This window comes from Argiope bruennichi, chromosome 10 (assembly GCF_947563725.1).
Source record: "Argiope bruennichi chromosome 10, qqArgBrue1.1, whole genome shotgun sequence".
In the NCBI taxonomy this organism is placed as follows: domain Eukaryota; kingdom Metazoa; phylum Arthropoda; class Arachnida; order Araneae; family Araneidae; genus Argiope; species Argiope bruennichi.
Genome location: NC_079160.1, coordinates 114,142,029 through 114,164,513, shown reverse-complemented (window position 1 = coordinate 114,164,513; position 22,485 = coordinate 114,142,029). Strand labels below are relative to the sequence as shown.

Sequence of the window (22,485 nt, the reverse complement as noted above, 5' to 3'; positions counted from 1 at the left end):
ATCTCAGTGTATAAGAGTTTGAGTTGCAATTGCTAGATGTTGAAAACTATCCATGAAACAAGTCTGTATTTATAATCCGAAATGATGGAAAGGCCTGAGCTTGAAGTTGCTTCAAAATTAGGAGGGACTTTATATTATTGTAAAAAAAAACTGGTCGATCTCGTCAAAAGAGTTAAGATGTTGTCCAGTTTCAAGCCAAACTGTTATTATATCAATCATTTAGTTCCATATTGGTCCACTGATCATAGTTGGGGAATGAGATTGCCAGGACATGCAGTCCATGAAGAGGGGAGAAGTGTTACAAATCTATATTATTACTTTTCTGAGCAGTTAGTTTCGTGTTAAAGAAGATAATTTTACAGATTTTTTATTGCCTGTCGGATTAATGACACCATAGCCTTGACGATGAATTTTTCGATATATTGATTAGGAATGAAGATATAATATCCTTCTTGTTCTCTCAAAGAGACTATAAAAACATGATAGAGCTGGAGAGAGTAGTCGTATGAAATCTCTCTTTCTAATCTTATCACCAATGTGTTCCTTTTGAGTGTGGTGTACCGTTTTAGTTGTTTAATAACGTCTTGATTTTTATGTATTTTTGATTTCATAATTATTGTTTTTGTTTAAACTTCGGTTGTGTTTTGTTTCTTGTATTTTCGAGCTTTCTTATGAAATAAAATATCGTTATCCATTATCGCAGGGGAGGGATTTTACATCGTAACTATATGCTTAGTAAGGGACAATTTCCTATTTTATATCTTATTCCTATTTTATATCTACTAGATGTCCACATGGCTTATTTTTTGAAATGCAAATTAAGGAAATTTCTAAATAGTCAAAATATTTTTTTCAGATTAAAATGTTTAAATTTCCCTCTAATCGTCATTTTATGCTTTGCTTTGGAAGTATTCCTTGCTTTTAGAAGTGTCTCAACATCATCTAAATTTAGTGTGTAACATTTTTCTGGCTTTCAGGGGTGAATAATTCTGGAACGTTGAAGAGAGGTCAAGCTTTTAAACTAAATTCAGTACGGGCCAATTTTTGAATCATTGTTACTTCTAATTTCCTAAATTGAGTCCCGGAACGATGACACTAATTCGAATTCGTATTCCGAGATCAGAGTTTACATTTAACCAGAATCAATCGAAACGGCACACAAACGACAAGTATTTGTGCAAGTACTAGACACAAGAACTTGTTGTTTTGCTCTTCATGCGCATCTGCTTTCTGCGCATGCATCATCTTACTGGATTGCCCAAGTGGGTTGTTGTGAACGCAATTTAAAGAAAATTCGAATATTTTCGATGGATAAAAAAAAATAATTTTTGTTAATAAATGCTAACTAGAAATCATTTTTCTTAAAATTTTAAGAGAGTAGCTGATTCTATTTTGTAAGTTTAATCAATTTATATATATTTCGTGTTTCAAAAGATACTATTTTATTTTAAAATATTACTTACATTACATATTTTAGAATTGCTAAAATAATTTCGCAGGTTGAAAATTAAATATCTGTTTCACTAATCATAAAATAAAATTTGAGCCCCAAATTTAATTTGTATTTTTCTTTTGAAAAGAATTGCGTTTATTGTGAAAGGTTTTTCAGTTTGATTTCACTGTGTATATATAAAATAAATTGATTACACGATTGTAAAAATTATTGTTAAAGTAGTTATGGTCTTTTTATATCTTGTTAGCATTTTATATAGATTATTCAATAATAGAATTATTTTTGGATTTATCACCTCTGCATTTATCATTAAGAATGATTATCAATTTGCAGATATATGTTTGCATTTTATTATGTAAATATTCCTATTTTCCGGCATGAATATTGAATTATTTTATTGCTAATTGAACTGTTTTTTTTAATTATTATCTGTTATCACATTTTTTTAAAAAATGCAGTTTTTTTTTTTTAAGTTTGAAAAATTTTGAGCTATTTAGATATGTTGGGAAAAAGTAGATAATTCATACATATGTTTATTACAGTGCATAGGGGAACTTTATTTACAAAATAAGCCTCATAGTTAATTATTTTTAAGGTAATCACTGAGTAAAGATTAAATATGTACTTTTGCAAGATATTTATTTAGCCTTCCTTTACGTTCATCCTGATAGATTATATAAATTGTCCTTATAAACATAAATTAAAAATTAATTTTGGATGTTTTTGTGAAAATTCACTTTTTGTGTGTGTGTGTGTCTAAAATGAAAGTGAAGAATAGTTTGCTTCAAATTAAATCTTTGTCCATACAGAAGGGGGGTTTTAATCTCCTCTTCATTTTTTTAATATATCAATGAATTGTTTGTGTTTAGGTAAATTACTTATAGGAGGATTACTTAATGCAAACAGTTCTCATAACTTGATTTTTTTTTTCTTCTGATCTTCAATAATCATAATTCCTAGCACCAAAAACCAGCTTCCATTCAGTTCTATATATATATATATATATATATATATATATAACATTATAATGTTTTGCACATTATCTGGTAAACACAGTAACTAGAATAATTTTAATTGGAATTTACCCTTCCTTTTGATATGTTGTATGGAAGATAAAAATCTTGAAATCCTGTTGCTCTAAAAGAGTAGAGGTGGAGATGAAGGAATTTTTCATTGCTTCAGATCGTCCACACTTACATATGAAGGTAGAAAAATAAATCAAAATAGTCAAATTTGCATCTTAACGGAATTCACAACTTTTATTTGAATGTTTATCGATAACCTAAGTTAATTAAAAATTAGTTGCTGACTACCTGTTTTTAACTCTTAAGATATATGCATCTTTTCTTACATTGAAATTGTTTAAATGCACATCAGTAACGTTCAATAGCTTGAAGAAGATTAACTAAATAAAAATAAAATACCAAAAATATTTATTAACAATATCATGTAAAAATTATCAGCCATGGGAAATTCACTTGTTATGAGTATTTTTGTTCTTTTGTAATCTTGGAAGTGGAAGCATGTTTCACTTGTCTTTAAGTTATGTTTAAAAATAAATTTAAAAAATTTTCCGAACTGGATAATTTACATAAAAGTAAAAATCTCTACTCATTAAAAGTAAACATATCAAGTTTAACAAGTGTTTATTACTTGATTACTAAATACTATTGGAAATATTTAATATTTTGCTATTCAAAGAAATTTCTTATCATGATTTGTATTGTGATCAACCAATTAATTAAACAGACATCTGTTATCTTGCCAAGGTGAAAAATAAGCTGTTGCTCAAATTTTGAATTATATTTTGTAATATATTTATATACAGAATAATTTTTTGTATTATTTTGTTCCTTCTGTGTAATAATAGACGTAAATTTTGCAAGTTAAATATATATATATATATATATATATATATATATATATATATATATATATATATAATTTAAGTGAATTTTATTAATCTGGCCTTTCTCTTGGCTGATGTCTGCTCTAATACTTAAATTGCAAGAAGAAGAAGGAAAAAAAAAAAAAAAAAAAAAAAGATAATATACACAAGTATATAAAAGCAGACAATATTTTTTTCAATATAATTGAAAATTGATTTGTATCATAAAATGCTACATTTTATATTTCATTGAAAGAAGAAGAAAAATAACAAACAATAGTTAATTTCTTTAAATATTTTTAAAATGAGATCAGAAATTTCTGATTCTTGCAATCTTATTGTCTTTTAGCATTTACTTAATAACTAGTTTAGAACACTTACAAGATTTTTTAAAGGTAATACCATAACATTATATATGATAGAAAATGTAATTATTCAAGAAACTACAGGTATAACTTTAATGAACAAAATTTTATTATGGTATAAATTATAAAAAAAAAAAGGTGAAACACATAGAAAAAAATGTGATACACAAACAATCTCGCAGTGCTACGTAATACTTAGGTGAGTAACCTTTAGCTTTGATTACAGCCGTACACCCATGGAGTGTGAACAAAGTTTTAAAATTCACCAGCTGTTACATTGTGAAATTAAGATTTAATTATTGCATCAATTTACTGGATTTTATTGTTGCATTGTTGCTCACAAACAAGTTTCTTCAGCTTCTTACAGAAATTTTTGATTGGGTTTAGATCTAGGCTATTTGGAGGCCATTCCATTAAAGGAATTTGATTATCTTCAAACTACTTTTTGCACACATTAGCAACATGGCATGGACCTGAAACTTGTTGAAATATAAATACTTGATTGTTTTGGAAAATATCATGAGATGAAGGCTTCAATTTGGGCTCAAGTATTTCATTTAAGTATTTGTGGACATTTATATTAATATTTATCACAGAAATTCTACTTACACTTTTTGATATCATGCAACCCAATATCATGACACTAACTAGGTGTTCCGCATTGTATTTTGGGCCATCACTACCAGATAGGGAGAGTTTGGTCTCATCACACCAAATAACACTGTCCCATTGCTCCATTGTCCAATTAACATGGGTTTTAGCATAGTTTAATCTTTTCAACCTTTGTTTCAAAGATAAAAATTGCCTTTTTTTTTTTTTTTTTTTTTTTTTTTTTTTTTGTGAAATTGTACCATTTAGACCAAATTCTTTCTATCTGCATTGAATAGACCTTTCACTAACTTTTGCATTATATGTGCCATTTCTTCTTCACAAATGATTTTCTTCTATCATATAAGCTTAGTCTTTCAATTCTCCTATCATCAGTTGATGTTGTGCATCTTTTTCTTCCTTTACTAGTTTTGTTTTGTAGAGACTGAGTCGAATTTTGTGAGACTATATCTCTTTAAAAGTTTTGAAATGCCACCTTTGGTTAAGTTTCCACCAACTTTTCTTCTAACTTCTCCATAATTATAGCCTTGATCATGTAAGAGCACTATTTTACATCGTTTTCTAAGTGATCAGTCAACTCTTTGTGCCATTTCTATTATTTCATTTTTTATATGCTTGTTAAATGAAAGAAATCAATAAAAAAAAAAATAACCAATTTACTAGCAATAATTTAATACACTGACAAATGCTTTTATTTGAACTCCATAAATGATATCAAGTTTAATCAAGTAATGATATCAAGTGAGTGTAATCCTACTGTAATCTGATTAATTCGTTGCTGAAACAAAACAATACTTGATTGACTCTCTAAACACTCAAGCTGATTGGCTGCATTCAATTGAAGAAAAGCTACTCATATCAAATGAAGCAAGTTCTGCCTCTTTTCCCTTGTTATCTATCTGTAACTTTTAATAAAATGCAGATAATTAAACAAATTTTATTGCATTGTATTTATAATTAAGTTATCTTTTCGCTGATATATAATTTTATAGCAATACTAATATATTATAGATATGATACTTCAAAAATGAACTTTTTCTAGAGGGTTTCCACAATTTTGGCCACAACTGTATCATTATGAAACAAATAATCTGAAATGTAACAGCACAATTAGGAATTTATTTTGAATAATAGTGAGTGAATATAAATAAAAAAAAAGATTATCCTTTTAAATTAGAAATTCAAAACGAGTTATCTGTATATTGCTAATAGAAGAATATTTTGATTAAGTAAAAAAATATATTTTAAATTGTATTCCAAAAGTTATTTCTGCATTATAATTTTTATATGTAATGCATTATGCTTGTTTTGATAGGGGAAACTTAAAAAATTTATTTTTACATGCTTTACTCTGCTTTATTTTATTTTGTTTTGCTTGTTTATGGCACTTGCACACCAACTGTGTTTACATAGCATGATTATTTGCTGACATCTATGAATATGTAGAAAGCAGGTAGCATGTGTTAATAGTATTTAAATAAACAAAATGACCCATTTGGATTCTGTCTTGCATGCATTAATTTATATAATTTAATTTTGACTAAAGTTTTAAGAAATATGCATAACAAATTTTCAATTTTTGATTTTGTTATCGCAGCTCTTCATAATGTCAAAAATTGAAAAATGTTATTTCCACAACTAATCTATACTTACTTATAAATGAAGCTCAATGTGTGTGTGTTGGTGCTCTACAGGCCAGGTCATTTGACATACAGCTACGAAATTTGGTACATGTATACCTTAGAGGTCGGGAATGTGCACCTGGGGTGCCTTTTTTGAAATTTTAATTATTAATTAAAAACTAACTTTCCCGCCAAAAAAATCTTCCATTTTCCTCACCGCCAAATGAGTAAGGCTTCAGTTTTTTTCTTCTCCCAACAGTAATGAGGCTAGGGTTAACATTTTTCGGCGGATTATTTCAAACGATTCTGTTTATTTTCTTGATGTTTTATGCATTTAAAATTAAACATTCTTAATTAATCCATGTTTCAGATTCATTCTGAAGTACTTTTGAATTAAAATAACACAGAATAAAGGAAATTAAAAATGTATAATCTGCATAGTGTTACCCCAACTGGCGTAGAAAAATTCACGCATTTGCGTTACCCAACTGGCGAAGAAAATTCACGCATGCGCATTGTTCTAATTGTTGTCATGACAACCATATCAACGGATGATTTAAATTATTTTTAAGTTAGTTGCATGCTTTTGTAATTAAATCGTATTTATGTTAGTTATATATTTTTTGTATATGCTTATAGTTTTAAGTACATCGTTTTTTAAGTAGTTTTTTTAAACCTGTTTTCGACCGATTATTTTAAACGATTCATTTTATTTTCTTAGTGTTTGATGCATTTAAAATTAAACATTGTTAATTAATCGATCTGTTCATGATGAATCTGAGAAAATTTTGTTGACAAATTCTTGAGATATTACATAAATTAAGAAAGATATTCTTTAGTGCCCATAAAGTTTAAACGCTCAGTGACTCTATTATCAGTAATCATATTATTAAAAAAATGGCTTTGTTTCAGTAAAAAATATTATTATATTAATTGCAGATTAATCATTTATACTTTAATTTAAAGCATAAATTCTACGAGGGGTAACAGAAAATTAGAGAGATCACGTTATGACTGAAGGCCTTTATAATATTATGAGTGAATTATATAACTATCAAAATTTGAAGTTTTAAAATATTTTGTTGAAGAATCTATTACAGTTGGAATTGCGTAAAATATTTAATGGTACGACCGGAGTTTAACCCCCTGCTTGGCAAAATTTTTAAAAATCGCCAACAACGGCCTTTCGAAATGTTCAAAAGCAAAGGAGCAGATGTTCAATTATAGTGCATAATAAAGATTGCCAGCTTTGGCGCGTTATCGCAACTTGGCGAAAAAGGGGATTAAACTCCGGTTCAACCTATTTAATTATTAAAATTTAAACGAACATTAAGATTGGCGAACCGGCTGGTCGCCAAAGGTGGCTAGTATTTCATAATTATTGTATGATAATGCCATACAAGGGATTCTCTGGCATGACAAGTTTATTACACAGTTTGTGAAGAAGTTTCGGGAGATCACTCCAGTTGGTTTAGTGTAGCATGAAAATTAGATTTAATACAATTCAAGGCAATTTTAATTTCTTATGAAATTTATAATAACAAAGAGAAAGCCTATTTTTGATTCTCTACTTCATATATGACATTTTAATGTTTTATCTGAATCTTTTCTTTTAAATATTCATTTCATTTGATTTTTATTTGTTATTAGCTCCTTTTCGTGACCAGTTGGCTTTCCAAAAATTCTGCTTTCGGTTAGCTTCAAAAAAATTCTTGTGCATAATTTAATATTCATGATTCCCACTCGAGAATATATTAAACATCAAATTGAGACAGATATTCAAGCCGTGCCACTTTAACAATCTTGCACCTATTCTAATCATCTTGTAATAAATATTTTGGTCAAATAATAAAGAATTAACAACCAAATAAATTATCAACTTTTATTTAAAGGTATTAATATGGCAAATCATGCTGTTGAAAGAAGGTTTGTATGTGATTGAATGAAATAAGAGTTTGAATGTTTCAATGAAATACCATAAATAACAAAGAATATCTTGATTTGTGAATTAGTTAATAGATAAGCAAATTAATTAGTAGATCGAAGAAATCTTATATGAAAAGAAAAATGGATTAATTTTCTTAAATGAGTCTTAATTCCCAAAATAACTTAATAAGTTAAGTTATTGGCAGTGTGTGAATATAAGAAATAAATTGAAAGGATATTTTTCAATTGGCTTGCCATTATTATGTAGTTAGCTAGACTTCATTTGAAAATATCAGCTTCTTAGTATATTATCCTAAAAGAAACCAAAACCCTCAAGTATTCTTACTTTATTTTAAATTACCTAGTTTTGTTTTCTTGCAGGTTTGCTAGAAATATAGTTTTATTTATTTTTGTCTGAATTTCTTATGCATGACGTGATGCTTATGATTCTACGAAAATAAGCAATTTAATTATCAAACCGCGACAGGCATTAAAGTCATTTTATTTTATTATCTTTCTAACTGCTCTGCTTTTTGTGTATAGAAAGATTGTATATGTAAGCCATTGTAAAGCTCAAATCAAGTCATCTAGAATACCTGTGTACTATTAAGAACATGACTATTTAGATCATCTGTTTTCAAACTTGCATAGCTTTGTAATTCTCCTTTGTATTTGTTCTGTAAACTCTATTGACATTTTATTTGTTGAAACAATGAAAAGGGATTGAATTTCATGACAATAAATATATTTAAAAAATTGTCAAAATTCTAGCAATTTTTGTACAGTTATTAAATTTGTATCATTAAGGGCAATTTAAATTTGTATCATTAAGGGCAATTTAAAAATTTTTTGAAATGATGTAAAAGGGATTTTGCTTGTTTTAATATTTTTGGAATTATCGTAGGAACATTAGAATTATATTTAAAATTTTTAAAAATTGTTCTGACATTTCATTTAATATTTAGGCTCTAATAAAAGGCAGTTCTTTCACAAATGTAGAAGCATTTTTTATCGAATCATATATGCATGAAAGTGCTACATGGCTGTATTTAAAAATAAATGCTTTTGTTGAGATATCATTATGCATAAAATTTAACATGAGATTGGTATCCTTTCGCTGCTTGATAGCAAGTAACAAAACATGTTATATCCTCTCAGAAAGGAAACTTGCTTGGTTGTAATTTGCTATAATAATTTTATTTAAATACTTTAAAAATAAGGTTAGATGAATTTTAGAGGATTTTGTTCAATAGGACCTCAAATCAGTTTCTAATTCTATAATCAAATCAAAGAGACTATTATCTCGCAAAGAAAGCAGCTGTAATAACTATCATTTTACTTGATTTGTAATTGTAACAATCTGAAGCAAAAAGTCATAATATAGGGTCCTGTCATTGCTCAAGGTTTCATTATTCTAACACATAGTATACAAATTCCATACGTGAAAATATCCTGTTTAGACATCTTTATTACCCTTTAATTCTTTGAGATCCCCCCCCCCTAAAATATGCATTATATTTCAAAGATAATTACATATTTCGTTTGTAATAACAGTATTGATTATGTAAATTTTATGTGATAATTTATGTTAAAATCATTTTTGTCTAAGTAACGCATTGTTTAAAATGTGTAGAAGAATCATGGAAATCTATTAGTTAACTGCTACAAATGTATATAGCTTCAAACATGCATGGTTTTTCATAACATAAGGAATTATATAATGAAAAAAAAAAGTTTAGTTTGTTTCTTAATTCTACTTATTTAAATAATTTATTATTATTATGATAATGACGACGGTTTTCTCTCTCTCTCTCTCTTTAAAGAGCGAAAAAAGTATCATCTTTTTCTTATAATGAAAATGATTGTACATGTGTATTTGTGTGTGTGTGTGTGTGCGTGCGTGCGTGCGCGTGTATGTTGATACTCTATTAGCTTGACCATTTGACTTACTGCTACCGAACTTGGGATATACATACTTTGGATGGTGGGAATATGTACCTCAGAGTGATTTTTTTTAATTAATTAAATGTTAACTTTCTTACCGCTATTACTTCCAAAAAATATTATACAAAAATGGTAACCTTAAAACTACGGAAAAAATTATACCAGTTTTGTTATTATGTAATTTTTTTCTTATAAATAATATTTTACGCATATTTTTCTATGAAAATACAAAGGTATTAAGAATTCTGAACGAATATTAAACATATCACGAACAATATGTTTGATATTAAACATATCAAAAACATGAGAATTCTGAAAGAACACCCAAGTTATTGATAAAGTCACATTTAAAGTTGTAGATATTTTTTCGTGTTTGTTTTACAATCCATATTACTATGGATATTAATACAAAAAATAACGAAAAGTGCAAAATAGTGAAATTCATTATTGGTCATCTCTACTGGTAAAGTAGATTTCAAAAAAGCAAACTGTATATCTATTTAATTTTAAGAAGAATCTGTAAAAGATTTAAATTTATTTTTCAAATACTGTTAACATGAAGGGAAATATCAAGTTTCACATTGTTTTAGGTTAGAAATTAGGTTACATTGATAAAAGATTAGAAACAGCAGAGCGTATCTGTTTTTTTTTTTTTTTTTTTTTTAAGCTTTAGTGCAGCTGACAGAAATGAAAGGAAATGCATTGTAAAATACGTAGCTTTAGAGCAACAGAAGACTTATTTCTGAATAATATAAATTATATATCTATCAAAATTTGAAGCATAAAATATTTTTGCCGAAGAAGCCATTAAGACCAAGTTATATAAAATATTTAATTGAAAGTTTTTAGCTACCATTAATTCCTACGAACCAGCTGATCGCCAAAGACGATCGGTTTTCAATCATTTAAAAGTAATATTTGGCAGAATTTCATTTTCGATGTAATCCACTTAAGCACAATTTTTTCAAGTCAATTATTTTTACTTAATCAGTGTGGCATAATTAAATGTTGAGACACTTGCTGAAACGATGTATAGGATGCTCTTGTGATTTATCTTTTTCTGGGCATTTATAATTATTAATTCTAAATAGATATTTGTTATTTTAAAATATAACATCTTCAGTTTTTAACGCCGATTTTTCAAAAACTGTTTTAGATTCTCTTTGGTTACATTTCGGTAAGGAAAGGAATGATTTTTTTCCCATATGTAATATAAATTACAGCTTTATGTGATATGATATCCAGACGCACCAAATCGTACTAAAGGAAAGTATTTGCCTTCACAGCATTAATTATATTAAAATTTTAAGTGAACTCAAATACTGATGAAAATACGTTAGTAAAAGAGTATATCGAAATGAAATTCTAATATAAATATATAATATGAATTTTTGTTGATTCGTACCTTATGCGCTGCCGTACGGTTCAATCGACTGTGATAAAACTTGGCGAACTTATTGGTTGCACTTCCGCGAAAGTTATAGGCTTATTAGAATTACTAGCGTTTATTTTGAACTCAATAAAATTCACAAACAAATACGTTTCTATTCTTCAACATTATTTTGAAAGTGATAATTGACGAAAAGTATACGGCAAACGGTACATGTCATTCGGAATTAATCGCACATGTATCAAACAAAATAACATTTTTATCATCGACGACAATCAATGTGAGTGAAATGAAATCAAAAATATTTAGTACAAGCAATACATATATATTCTTTTCGTTAATGAATACTGATCTACACAAGATATTGTCATTCAAGGCGCACAATATTTTGACTGCATCAAACCGCACATGTAATTCAGAGCTTATTTCACACATACAAAGAGTTTATTTCACAGTAGAGTCAATAGTTTATTTCATAGTAGTCAAGAGTTTATTTCATAGTATTATTATTATCAATGCCGATCAAGGTAAATTATATATATAGTTATATTAAAATAAGTTATATCAAGGTAAATTTCCCAGTGCAAACGGCAATTTTTCTGTTTATTCAGTGAATTGACAAACGATTTTTCGGTTATACAAGACTCTATTGTGTTAATTGCTTCGTCAAACAGTATGTCTCCCAAACCTTCGCCGCTTATTAGATCAACAAGCGCAGTACATAGAAATAAGCAAATTCAAGCTTCTGAAATAAACGAGGAACGACAGGCGAGCAATGTAGCATATTGTTTACGAATTGCAAATTCAGGTGCTTCAACATTCAGCAAGACAACGTTTTTTGTGCTAACCGATCACGTGTATCAGAATGAGAAGACCTACATACAGCAAAAATCGAGGCAATTATTCTTAACGGAAAGTCGAATGGAGAAGATGTCCGCATTTCCATTTTTCCCACCGACATGCCTTCTGATTTCAAACGACTGCAGTTCCCCATTTGACTAGCATTCTCGATAACCATCAAGGAGCAAAGTCAATCACTTCAAGTGCGGATTGAACCTAGAAAATTCATGTTTTTCACATGGCCAGTTGTATGTTGGATGCTCGCAAGTCAGACAGCTAAGAAATTATTATTATTATTATTGCTGAAGGCGGGGGGAAAAATTATCTACTCTAAAACACTTGGAAAAAAAAAGCAAATAAATAAATAAATATTATTTGTGCTTCGCCTTTATATATCATTCAATTCCAATGAATGTGTTCATTATCGACAAGAAAATAAATATCTTTCTTTCTATCATTCCTAATTAAACAAGATTGCTATTTCAAATTTCAAATATATATATATACTAGCCGCCTTTGGCGACCAGCCGGTTCGCAAATCTTAATGTTCGTTTAAATTTTAATAATTAAATATTTTATGTAATTCCTACTTTAATAGCTTCTTCATCAAAATATTTTAAAACTTCAAATTTTGATATATAATTCACTCATAATATTATAAACGCCTTCAGTCATAACGTAATATGTATCTCTCTAATTTTCTGTTAGTTCCCGTAGAATTTATACTTCAAATTAAAGTGGAAAGGATTAATCTGCAATTAATATAATAATATTTTTTAATGAAACAAAGCATTTTTTTGGAATATGATTACTGAAAACAGTCACTGAGCGTTTAAACTTTATGGGAACTAAAGAATATCTTTCCTAATTTATGTAATATTTCAAGAATTTGTCAACAAAATATTCTCAGATTCATCATGACCAGAACGATTAATTAACAATGTTTAATTTTAAACGCATCAAACACTAAGGAAATAAAACGAATCGTTTAAAATAATCGGTTGAAAACAGGTTAAAAAAACTACTTAAAAAACGATGTACTTAAAACTATAAGCGTATACAAAAAATATATAACTAACATAAATACAATTTAATTACAAAAACATGCAACTAACCTAAAAATAACTTAAATCATCCGTTGATAATGGTTGTCATGTCAACAATTAGAACACAATGCGCATGCGTGAATTTTCAACGCCAGTTACGGAACGCAAATGCGTGAGTTTTTCTACGCCAGTTGAGGTAACGCTATGCAGATTAGACATTTTTAATTTCCTTTATTCTGTTTTATTTTAATTCAAAAGTACTTAAGAATGAATCCGAAAGATCGATTAATTAACAATGTTTAATTTTAAATGCATCAAACATTAAGAAAATAAATAGAATCGTTTCAAATAATCAGCCGAAAAATCTTAAGCCTAGCCTCATGACTGTTGGGAAAAAAAACTGGGAAAAAACTGCCAAATGAGTTAGTTGGAAACTAACTCATTTGGCGGTGGGGAAAATGAAAAGATCTTTTTGGCGGGAAAGTTAGTTTTTAATTAATAATTAAAATTCTAATTAAAAATTCAAAAAAAGGACTATCCTATCTTTTAAGTTAGATCAAACTGCACACGGTGTGCAAATTTGATTAAAATCGGTTAAGTAGTTTAGGAGTCCATCGCGGACAAACAACGTGACACGTAATTTATATAGATTAAGATTAAAATAAGTTATATCAAGGTAAATTTCCCAGTGCAAACAGAAATTTTTCTGTTTATTCAGTGAATTGACAAACGATTTTTCGGTTATACAAGACTCTATTGTGTTAATTGCTTCGTCAAACAGTATGTCTCCCAAACGTTCGCCGCTTATTAGATCAACAAGCGCAGTACATAGAAATAAGCAAATTCAAGCTTCTGAAATAAACGAGGAACGACAGGCGAGCAATGTAGCATATTGTTTACGAATTGCAAATTCACCTGCTTCAACATTCGGCAAGACAACGTTTTTTGCGCTAACCGATCACGTGTATCAGAATCAGAAGACCTACGTACAGCAAAAATCGAGGCAATTATTCTTAACGGAAAGTCGAATGGAGAAGATGTCCGCATTTCCATTTTTCCCACCGACATGCCTTCTGATTTCAAACGACTGCAGTTCCCCATTTGACTAGCATTCTCGATAACCATCAACAAGGAGCAAAGTCAATCACTTCAAGTGCGGATTGAACCTAGAAAATCCATGTTTTTCACATGGCCAGTTGTATGTTGAATGCTCGCAAGTCAGACAGCTAAGAATTTTTTTTTTTTTTTTTTTTTTTTTTTTTTTTTTTTTTTTACTGAAGGCGGTAAAAAAAAAATTATCTACTCTAAAACACTTGGGAAAAAAAGCAAATAAATAAATAAATATTATTTGTGCTTCTCCTTTATATATCATTCAATTCCGATGAATGTATTCATTATCGACAAGAAAATAAATATCTTTCTTTCTATCATTCCTAATTAAACAAGATTGCTATTTCAAATACATATATATATAATGTAATGTAATATAATTTTTTTAATCAGAAGGCAATTTCGAAGACAGTGAAGAGACTTTCGATTTTTTGACATCGTTTTATTTCATCCCAGAGAGGCACACATTATGCACAAGCAGGAGCGACGAGCACACACAGAGCGAAAATGAGGAAAAGCTGATGAAAGTTTTATCCTTATGCATTTATACTGTCAGATATTAGTAGGGATTTCTGACACTCCTCAATCCCAAGCAAGGGAAGCACAGGGATACTGTGTGCCCACCGCGAGAACACTTCCAGACAACCGTCTATGTTTATGACAGGCGTTATAGAAACTGAATCATTTTACACATGGATTTGATTTCATATTCTTTTATCTGGACTAGAACGGTCTGAATTAGCTTAAAAAAAAACAGCTGCGCCACGTTTTTTTTTTTTTTTTTTTTTTTTTTTTGTAAAGATGGCACTTAAATTTAGGACATTCTTTTTTAATCTCCCTGTATGTGAAAATTGATTTCCTTTCTATTACGGTTGGTGACTACGTTTAAAAGTCGAAATTATGTCGAAGAAAAGTCGAAAGCTTTTGCGAAATTATGAAATATTTTTTTTTATTTAATATCATTAATGTTTAATCAAATATATATAACTGTTAGAGTTTTTGTTTAGTTTTCGGGAAGCTACATTGACTCTTATATTTACATTTGTATATCTTTTAATGCTATTTTCTCACATTCTAATCTTTGATAAAAATTTTCTTACGAAAAGCCTCGTAAATTAAAATCTGACGCATATTCTTATGTTCAAATTTGGTATAATAATTTTTCAATGTATACTGTAGTTCTTGAAGTAATGTATTCATTTAGAAATATTGTGCAGCTATTTTAGTGCTTCACAATGTAGGGAAAAAAATTGAAAATTTCTTCTTATTTATCAATCAAAGCCCAATATTTAAAGAATGGATAGAAATACAGGTTTTACTTCAGGAATTAGATAATATATTTCTTAAGCTATCTGCAAATTTTTAGCTAATCATTTGATTAACCTCTAAACTAGAAGACTTTTGCTTTATACTTATACTAGCCGCCTTTGGCGACCAGCCGGTTCGCCAATCTTAATGCTCGTTAAAATTTTATTAATTAACTATTTTATGTAATTTCTACTTTAATAGCTTCTTCATTAAAATATTTTAAAACTTCAAATTTCAATTCACTCAGAATATTATAAAGGCCTTCAGTCATAATGTAACTCCAATTTTCCGTTAGCCCCCGTAGAATTTATGCTTTAAATTAAAGTGGAAATGATTAATCTGCAATTAATATAATTATATTTTTTTACTGAAACAAAGCTTTTTTTTTTTTTTTTTGTAATTTGAATTACTGAAAACAATCACTGAGCATTTAAACCTTATGGCCACTAAAGAATATCTTTCTTAATTTATGTAATATCTCAAGAATTTGTCAACAAAATTTTTTCAGATTCATCTTGAGCAGGTATATTAATTAACAATGTTTAATTTTAAATGCATTAAACACTAAGAAAATAAACAGAATCGTTTAAAATAATTGGTCGAAAACAGGTTAAAAAAATTACTTAAAAAACGATGAACTTAAACTAACATAAATACAATTTAATTACAAAAGCATACAACTAACCTAAAAATAATTTAAATCGAGTCCGCTTCCGTTGAAATGTAAACAATCAGAATACAATGCGCATGCGTGAATTTTCAACGCCAGTTACGGTAACGCAAATGCGTGAATTTTTCTACGACAGTTGGGGTAACGCTATGTAGATTAGACATTTTTAATTTCCTTTAATCTGTTTTATTTTAATTCAAAAGTACTTCCGAATGAATCTGAAACATCGATTCATTAACAATGTTTAATTTTAAATGCATAAAACATTAAGAAAATAAACAGAATCGTTTGAAATAATCGACCGAAAAATGTTAGCCCTAGCCTCATGACTGTTGGAAAAAAAAACTGAAGCCTTACTCATTTGGCGGTGGGGAAAATGAAAGGATTTTTTTGGTGGGAAAGTTAGTTTTTAATTAATAATTAAAATTTCAAAAAAAAGGGACCCCAGGTGCACATTCCCGACCTCCAAGGTATACAGGTACCAAATTTGGTAGCTGTAGGTCAAATGGTCTTTTCTGTAGAGCGCCAACACACACACACACATTGAGCTTTATATATAAGTATAGATTTATCCAAGTAAATGTACTTTTTCCATTTTTTTAAAAAGAAAAATTTTGGCATTTAACTGGTGTGTTTTGGTTTCAGTGCTTTTTCAGTTGCCCTTTTTTCACTGCTTTTTATGCAAATATTCAAAAATATAGCTATTTTCGAACCTTTTTCAAAAAATTCATTCCGAACATACTCGCATAGTTTAAATGCTAAGAAATATCTTAGAAATTTAAGATAATTTTTACAATGTTTAATAGATCTGAACTGCTCTTATTATCTTATGTTATTATTTAGATTCCGGATTTTCATTACGTGGAACCTTCAAGGACTGTAATATTCTGAAGTGGGCCCTGACAAGCATAACGGCCACACGATCTTCTTGAGATTGAAGTGACAACTATAAGAATGTGAGGTTTTCCAAGATCCAACAATCCAGATTACAAAATACGATGTGTGTTATATGGGATTCAGCACTACATACGAGGAAACAGCAATACCTCCAGTAGATTTTTAAAAGTTTTGATTTATCTATATTCTTTATTGTTTATTGTTATAGTTTTATAAACAATTTGATATGCAAACAGAAAAGAGAAATGCTTCGCTTTTAATTCAAGTGGTAAAGAGTATTTCCATGAAAGAAATTTAAAAATAAATCTTTCCATTCGAACATAAGAGACTTCATGCAAGCAATATTAGGAATATTTAAAAGAATGTTTAAAATTTCGTTCGAAAACGAAAACTAAAACAAAATTGTCTGCTTATAATTTATGATTTAGATTTTCTTTTTTTAACGAATTGTTTTAAAAATTCGCGTACTTTTTACCACCGTAATGGAAGCGTCATGTGCTAATGATTTATATGGTCAAGCGAATACTCAGCAGGAAATTTCAAAGGAAGAATTACAAGTTAATGCTGAAAAGAAATCTTATGAATGTGATATTTGCAGTCGAGCTTTTTCTCGATTGTCTAATTTGATAAGACATTTGAGGGTTCACACGAAAGAGAAACCGTACACATGCGACATTTGCTGCAAGGCAGTTTCTAACAAATCTGAATTAAAAATACATTTACGAACACACACGAAAGAAAAGCCGTTTGCATGTGAAATATGTCATAAAGCATTCTCCGTAAAATGGACTTTAAAAACACATTTATGGCTACATACGAAAGAGAAGTCATATACATGCAGCATCTGCAGTAGAGCATTTTATCGTCTCACTGATTTAAACAAACATTCGCGGATTCATACGAAAGAAAAACCCTATATATGCGTTATTTGTTCTAAAGCATTTTCTTTCAATTCAAGTCTGAAGAAACATTTACGGACGCACACGAAAGAGAAACCGTTTGTATGTAATGTCTGCGATAAAGCATTTTCTGAAAGTTCAAGTTTAATAAAACATTCTCGGAGGCATACTAACGAAAAACCGTATGCATGTGAAATGTGCAGTTGGGCGTTTTATGACAGCTCAGGTTTAAGAAGACATTTACGGACGCATTCAGAAAAGAAACGAGTTGCATATGATGATAAAACGTGTGGCAGTAAAACATTTTCCGAAGATTCGAGCTTAAATATGAATTTACAGAAGCACACAAAAGAAAAACCGTTTGCTTGTAACATGTGTGATAAAGTCTTCTCTATTAGAGGGAACTTAATTGTACATTTAAGAACGCATTCGAAAGAGAAGCCGTATACATGTGGCGTATGCGATAAAGCATTTTCTGACAGCTCGAATTTAAAAAGGCATTTCCGGTCTCATACAAATCAGAAACCATTTGCATGCGCGGTGTGCGATAAGGCATTTGCTGACAACAGGAGTTTAAAAAAACATTTGCAGACGCACACAGAAGTGACCCTATCTGCATATGGAATATGTAATAAAACACTTTCTGGAAACTCAAGTTTAGAAATTAATTTGCAGACGCAGACGAGAAACAAATCGTTTGCTTGTGACGTATGTGATAAAATATTTTCTAGAAGAGAGAACTTAAGAAGGCATTTAAAAGTTCATACGAACGAGAAACCGTATGCATGTGACGTGTGCCATAAAACATATGCTAACAGCTGGAGTTTGAAAAGACATTTGCCGACGCATACAGAAAAGAACTCATTAGCATATGACTTGTGTAATAAAAAAAAATTTGGAAACTCGAATTTAAAAATGAGTTTGCAGACGCAGACGAAAGATAAAACGTTCGCTTGTGATATGTGTGATAAAGTATTTTCTGTAAGAGGAAGCTTGTATAGACATTTAAGAACACATACGAAAGAGAAGCCGTATGCATGTAACATGTGCTCTGAAGCATTTTCTGACAGCTCGAATTTAAAAAGACATCTGCGAAGTCATACTAAGGAGAAACCTTATGCATGCGATCTGTGTTATAAAGAGTTTTCATACTACACAAATTTTAAAAGGCATTCGCGGACTCATACTAAGGAGAAGCCATTTACATGCGATGTGTGCAATAAATCCTTTGTTGAGAAATGGGTGTTGAAGAAACATATTTTGATACACGCGAAAGAGAAACCATGCGTGAATGTATAATAAATCATCTACTGGTAACTATTATTTAAATAAACATTTACAGAAAAACAAGCATGTGTCATTTGTAATAATTCTTTTATCTTCTTTTTTGATTCACACAAAAGAGAAACCATGCGTGAATGTATAATAAATCATCTTCTAGTAACTAGGATTTAAATAAACATTTACGGAGAAACAAGCATGTGTCATTTGTAACAATTCTTTTATCTGATTAATCGTTTGTAATTACATTTATATTCTTACACAAAAGAAAAACCATTTGATTCTTATGTTTATTCATACATAATAAATAATAATCCAGAATATTATTGGAAAAACATAATGTAATTCCTATATTAACTTAAAACCTTAACTCAACAAAATCTTAAGCAAAAAGTATAAATATTCTTCTATCCTAATCAAGAAATATTAAATGAACAAAATGAAGAATACCTGCAAATAAAGTTTGTAATATTCCACAGCTTCAATAAATAACGTTATCCATTAATAATTCTTTAGCCATACCTCTTGAACTGTTTTTTATTCATATAAAAATTTCTAAACTTATCAAGATTCTAACAAAAGAAACAATTTTGATTCATTCCATTTTTAGAATAAGTAGAGTAAATTATAACTTCTAATATTAAAAATATATTTATGGGTTGGTCATAAATTATTATTGAATACTTCTCATTGAAATTCATAATATTCTCAGAATCAGAGCTTTAAATAAATTCTTAATTCTTTTCTCTCAATCAAGATTCTATTATTCCAATAAATAATATTACATTCGTAATATTATATGGAATTATATTATTATTCGGAATATGTATATATTCCAAGAATTTGTCATTTTGTAGTGTAAAAGCAATGATATTACTTTGAACTGCTATTGATAATTTTCCATGAAAAATATTAAATAACTTTTCATGCATAGTTAAAATAAAATTACCTTGACCGAGTCATCTATTTTTTAAGTAATGAAAAAATCAGTATAAAAGTATTTTCTTAATAAAACTATAAATGCAAATATTAAGTGTTATTTATTCGTGACCTTACTCATATAACTTGGTATAATACGTAAAAATGAACAGCTGTTTAAAAAAGGGACTATTTTCTTGTTATAACAAAGATAAAGATAAAGTTTTCAATAAATGATTTTACGTTGAAACACAAATTGCATTTGATAGAATGGAAATTAATATAAAACAGCTGTTATAAAATCTTTAGTTGATTAATGTCTGCCTAGCTTTTTTTTATTTCGTTTTGAACTACAATTATTTTAAAATGAACTTTATAATTTTAACTTTAATATAATAAGTTAGATGGCAAGAATGAAATATGAAGACGCACTCCCTTTCTAAACTTCAATGTTACACCAATGCGAAGACATCCAACGATCCAAAAGTGAGCATGGCAGTGAACGTTCTTTGGAATCTTTCATTATTAATTAATACTTGATTCCAATATTCAAAGAAATTTTTTTTTTCTGTTTGGAAACAAATAAAGACTATGTCTTCATTTTCACAAAGGGGATGAAAAACAATGAAGACGAAAATGTAGCAAACAATAAATTAAAAAATTGCGATTTATAGAATAATAAATTTTGGGGAAAGTGAGAAAAAAATCAAAAACATGAAGACAAAATCAATTTATTATGAACCAAGAATAATATTTAACTGATTTACCATGCATAAAAATTACAATGAACCGAAAAGAATTTTCCATTTACGATTACGCTTAAGAAATATCACCTATTTACTCTACAATACTTCTTAAATTCAATACTTTTAACATCAAGAAATATTCCATTAAATCTTTTACTGACTATTTTAGTATGTTGGATCATAATTGCAAATTGTAACTAATCATTTCCCATCAGTTAAAATGGGGAAAACGAAGAGAGACCAAAATTTTCGTACGTCGAAATTCAGTCGAAAGAAGAAAAGACAAAATGTTCTTACCTTTCATCCTGCTCTCAGAGTGAAAGCAATTAAGATTGTAAATATGACTTCAAATTTTTTGCTGTCTAGGAGTTGTTGCCAAATAGTGAAAATCCAAAAGCTATTGTCATTTTAATAAATTGTTTACATAATAACTGCTCGTAAAATAATCGTCATCTCTAAATGAGAGTATCTACTTTTTCATTCCAAGGAATATTGAATGTTCTAGAATCCAAACCAATTTTAGGTTTTGGTTTAATTTTATACTAATTAATTTTTTTTTTATCTATTCTATTTTGGTATTTATGGTGATTTGAAAGATAAACTTTTCAAAGCTCTAAGAACAGAGAAACTCTTTATCAGCAATAGTAATTTTTTTCTTCTGGAGCAGAGAATCCATCAGCAGCCTGACGAATGGCTAAAGATTCAGCCTTAAAGATGGAATGAATTCGATAAGAGGAGAAATGTAACAATAAAAGGTTTAATTGTAGTAACTAAATGTTTTAATATCAAGTGCTACTTGGCAACTGCTACTTCTACCAATTGCAAAATTTAAATAAATCGCAAGTAAATATTTTTTTAAGGGGCAAGATACAATGTGAGCATTAAGAATACCAACGTGCATATAAATAAACATATTTCGAAAATATCTTAAATTTGTTTATTTATCTTTAAATATAATTTTATTCGATAAACGCAAATACTAGTAAAATATGACTTATGAAATGCATATTGCACGCATTAACGACATTATCAATGCATTCCATGACGTTTCCAGTAAATAAACTTTGGCAACTTGAAGTTTTGGGTATTTCTAGCCCCACCGAATCTGAATTGAAAAAAGGCGATATTGATTTAAATGATTTTAATGACAAAATGAAAATTCTTCCTCGTGGAAGATATGAAATTGAACTTTCTTGGAAACATGATTCTAAGTATTTACCTAGTAATAAATAATTAGTCTGGAAAAGACATAAAAAAATGATGAGCAAATTTGGAAATGAGGAGTTCTTTTCGGATTACAAGAAAGTGTTTGAGGATTGGGAAAACTTGAGTATTATTGAACGTGTGCCGGATTTCGAATTAAATAAAGAATGCCATTATTTATGACACCGGCCAGTGATTAAATTGGATAGCCAAACTACAAAAATTCGCCCGGTTTTTGACGCTTCTGCTTTTGAGCGAGGGAAACCTTCTTTGAACGAGTGTTTGTTTCAGGGAATTAATCTAATAGAATTAATACCAGATATTCTTGATCGATTTAGAATGCATCCAATTGGTATCAGTGCAGATATTG

At 28.9% G+C, this 22,485-nt stretch overlaps 1 protein-coding gene across 1 annotated transcript; it reads left to right on the top strand.

The window, feature by feature from the left end:
- Positions 1-1,256: 1,256 nt before the first annotated feature.
- On the top strand, positions 1,257-19,439 carry LOC129989491 (zinc finger protein 883-like). Its single transcript, XM_056098063.1, has 2 exons — positions 1,257-1,394; positions 17,015-19,439. Exon 2 carries the CDS (start codon positions 17,551-17,553, stop codon positions 19,264-19,266), a length of 1,716 nt encoding a protein of 571 aa, XP_055954038.1. The 5' UTR covers positions 1,257-1,394; positions 17,015-17,550; the 3' UTR covers positions 19,267-19,439.
- Positions 19,440-22,485: the final 3,046 nt, after the last annotated feature.

What these genes read in the sequence shown, in the direction of transcription:
- LOC129989491 (XM_056098063.1), top strand. Translation starts at nt 17,551, where the DNA reads ATGGAAGCGTCATGTGCTAATGATTTATATGGTCAAGCGAATACTCAG.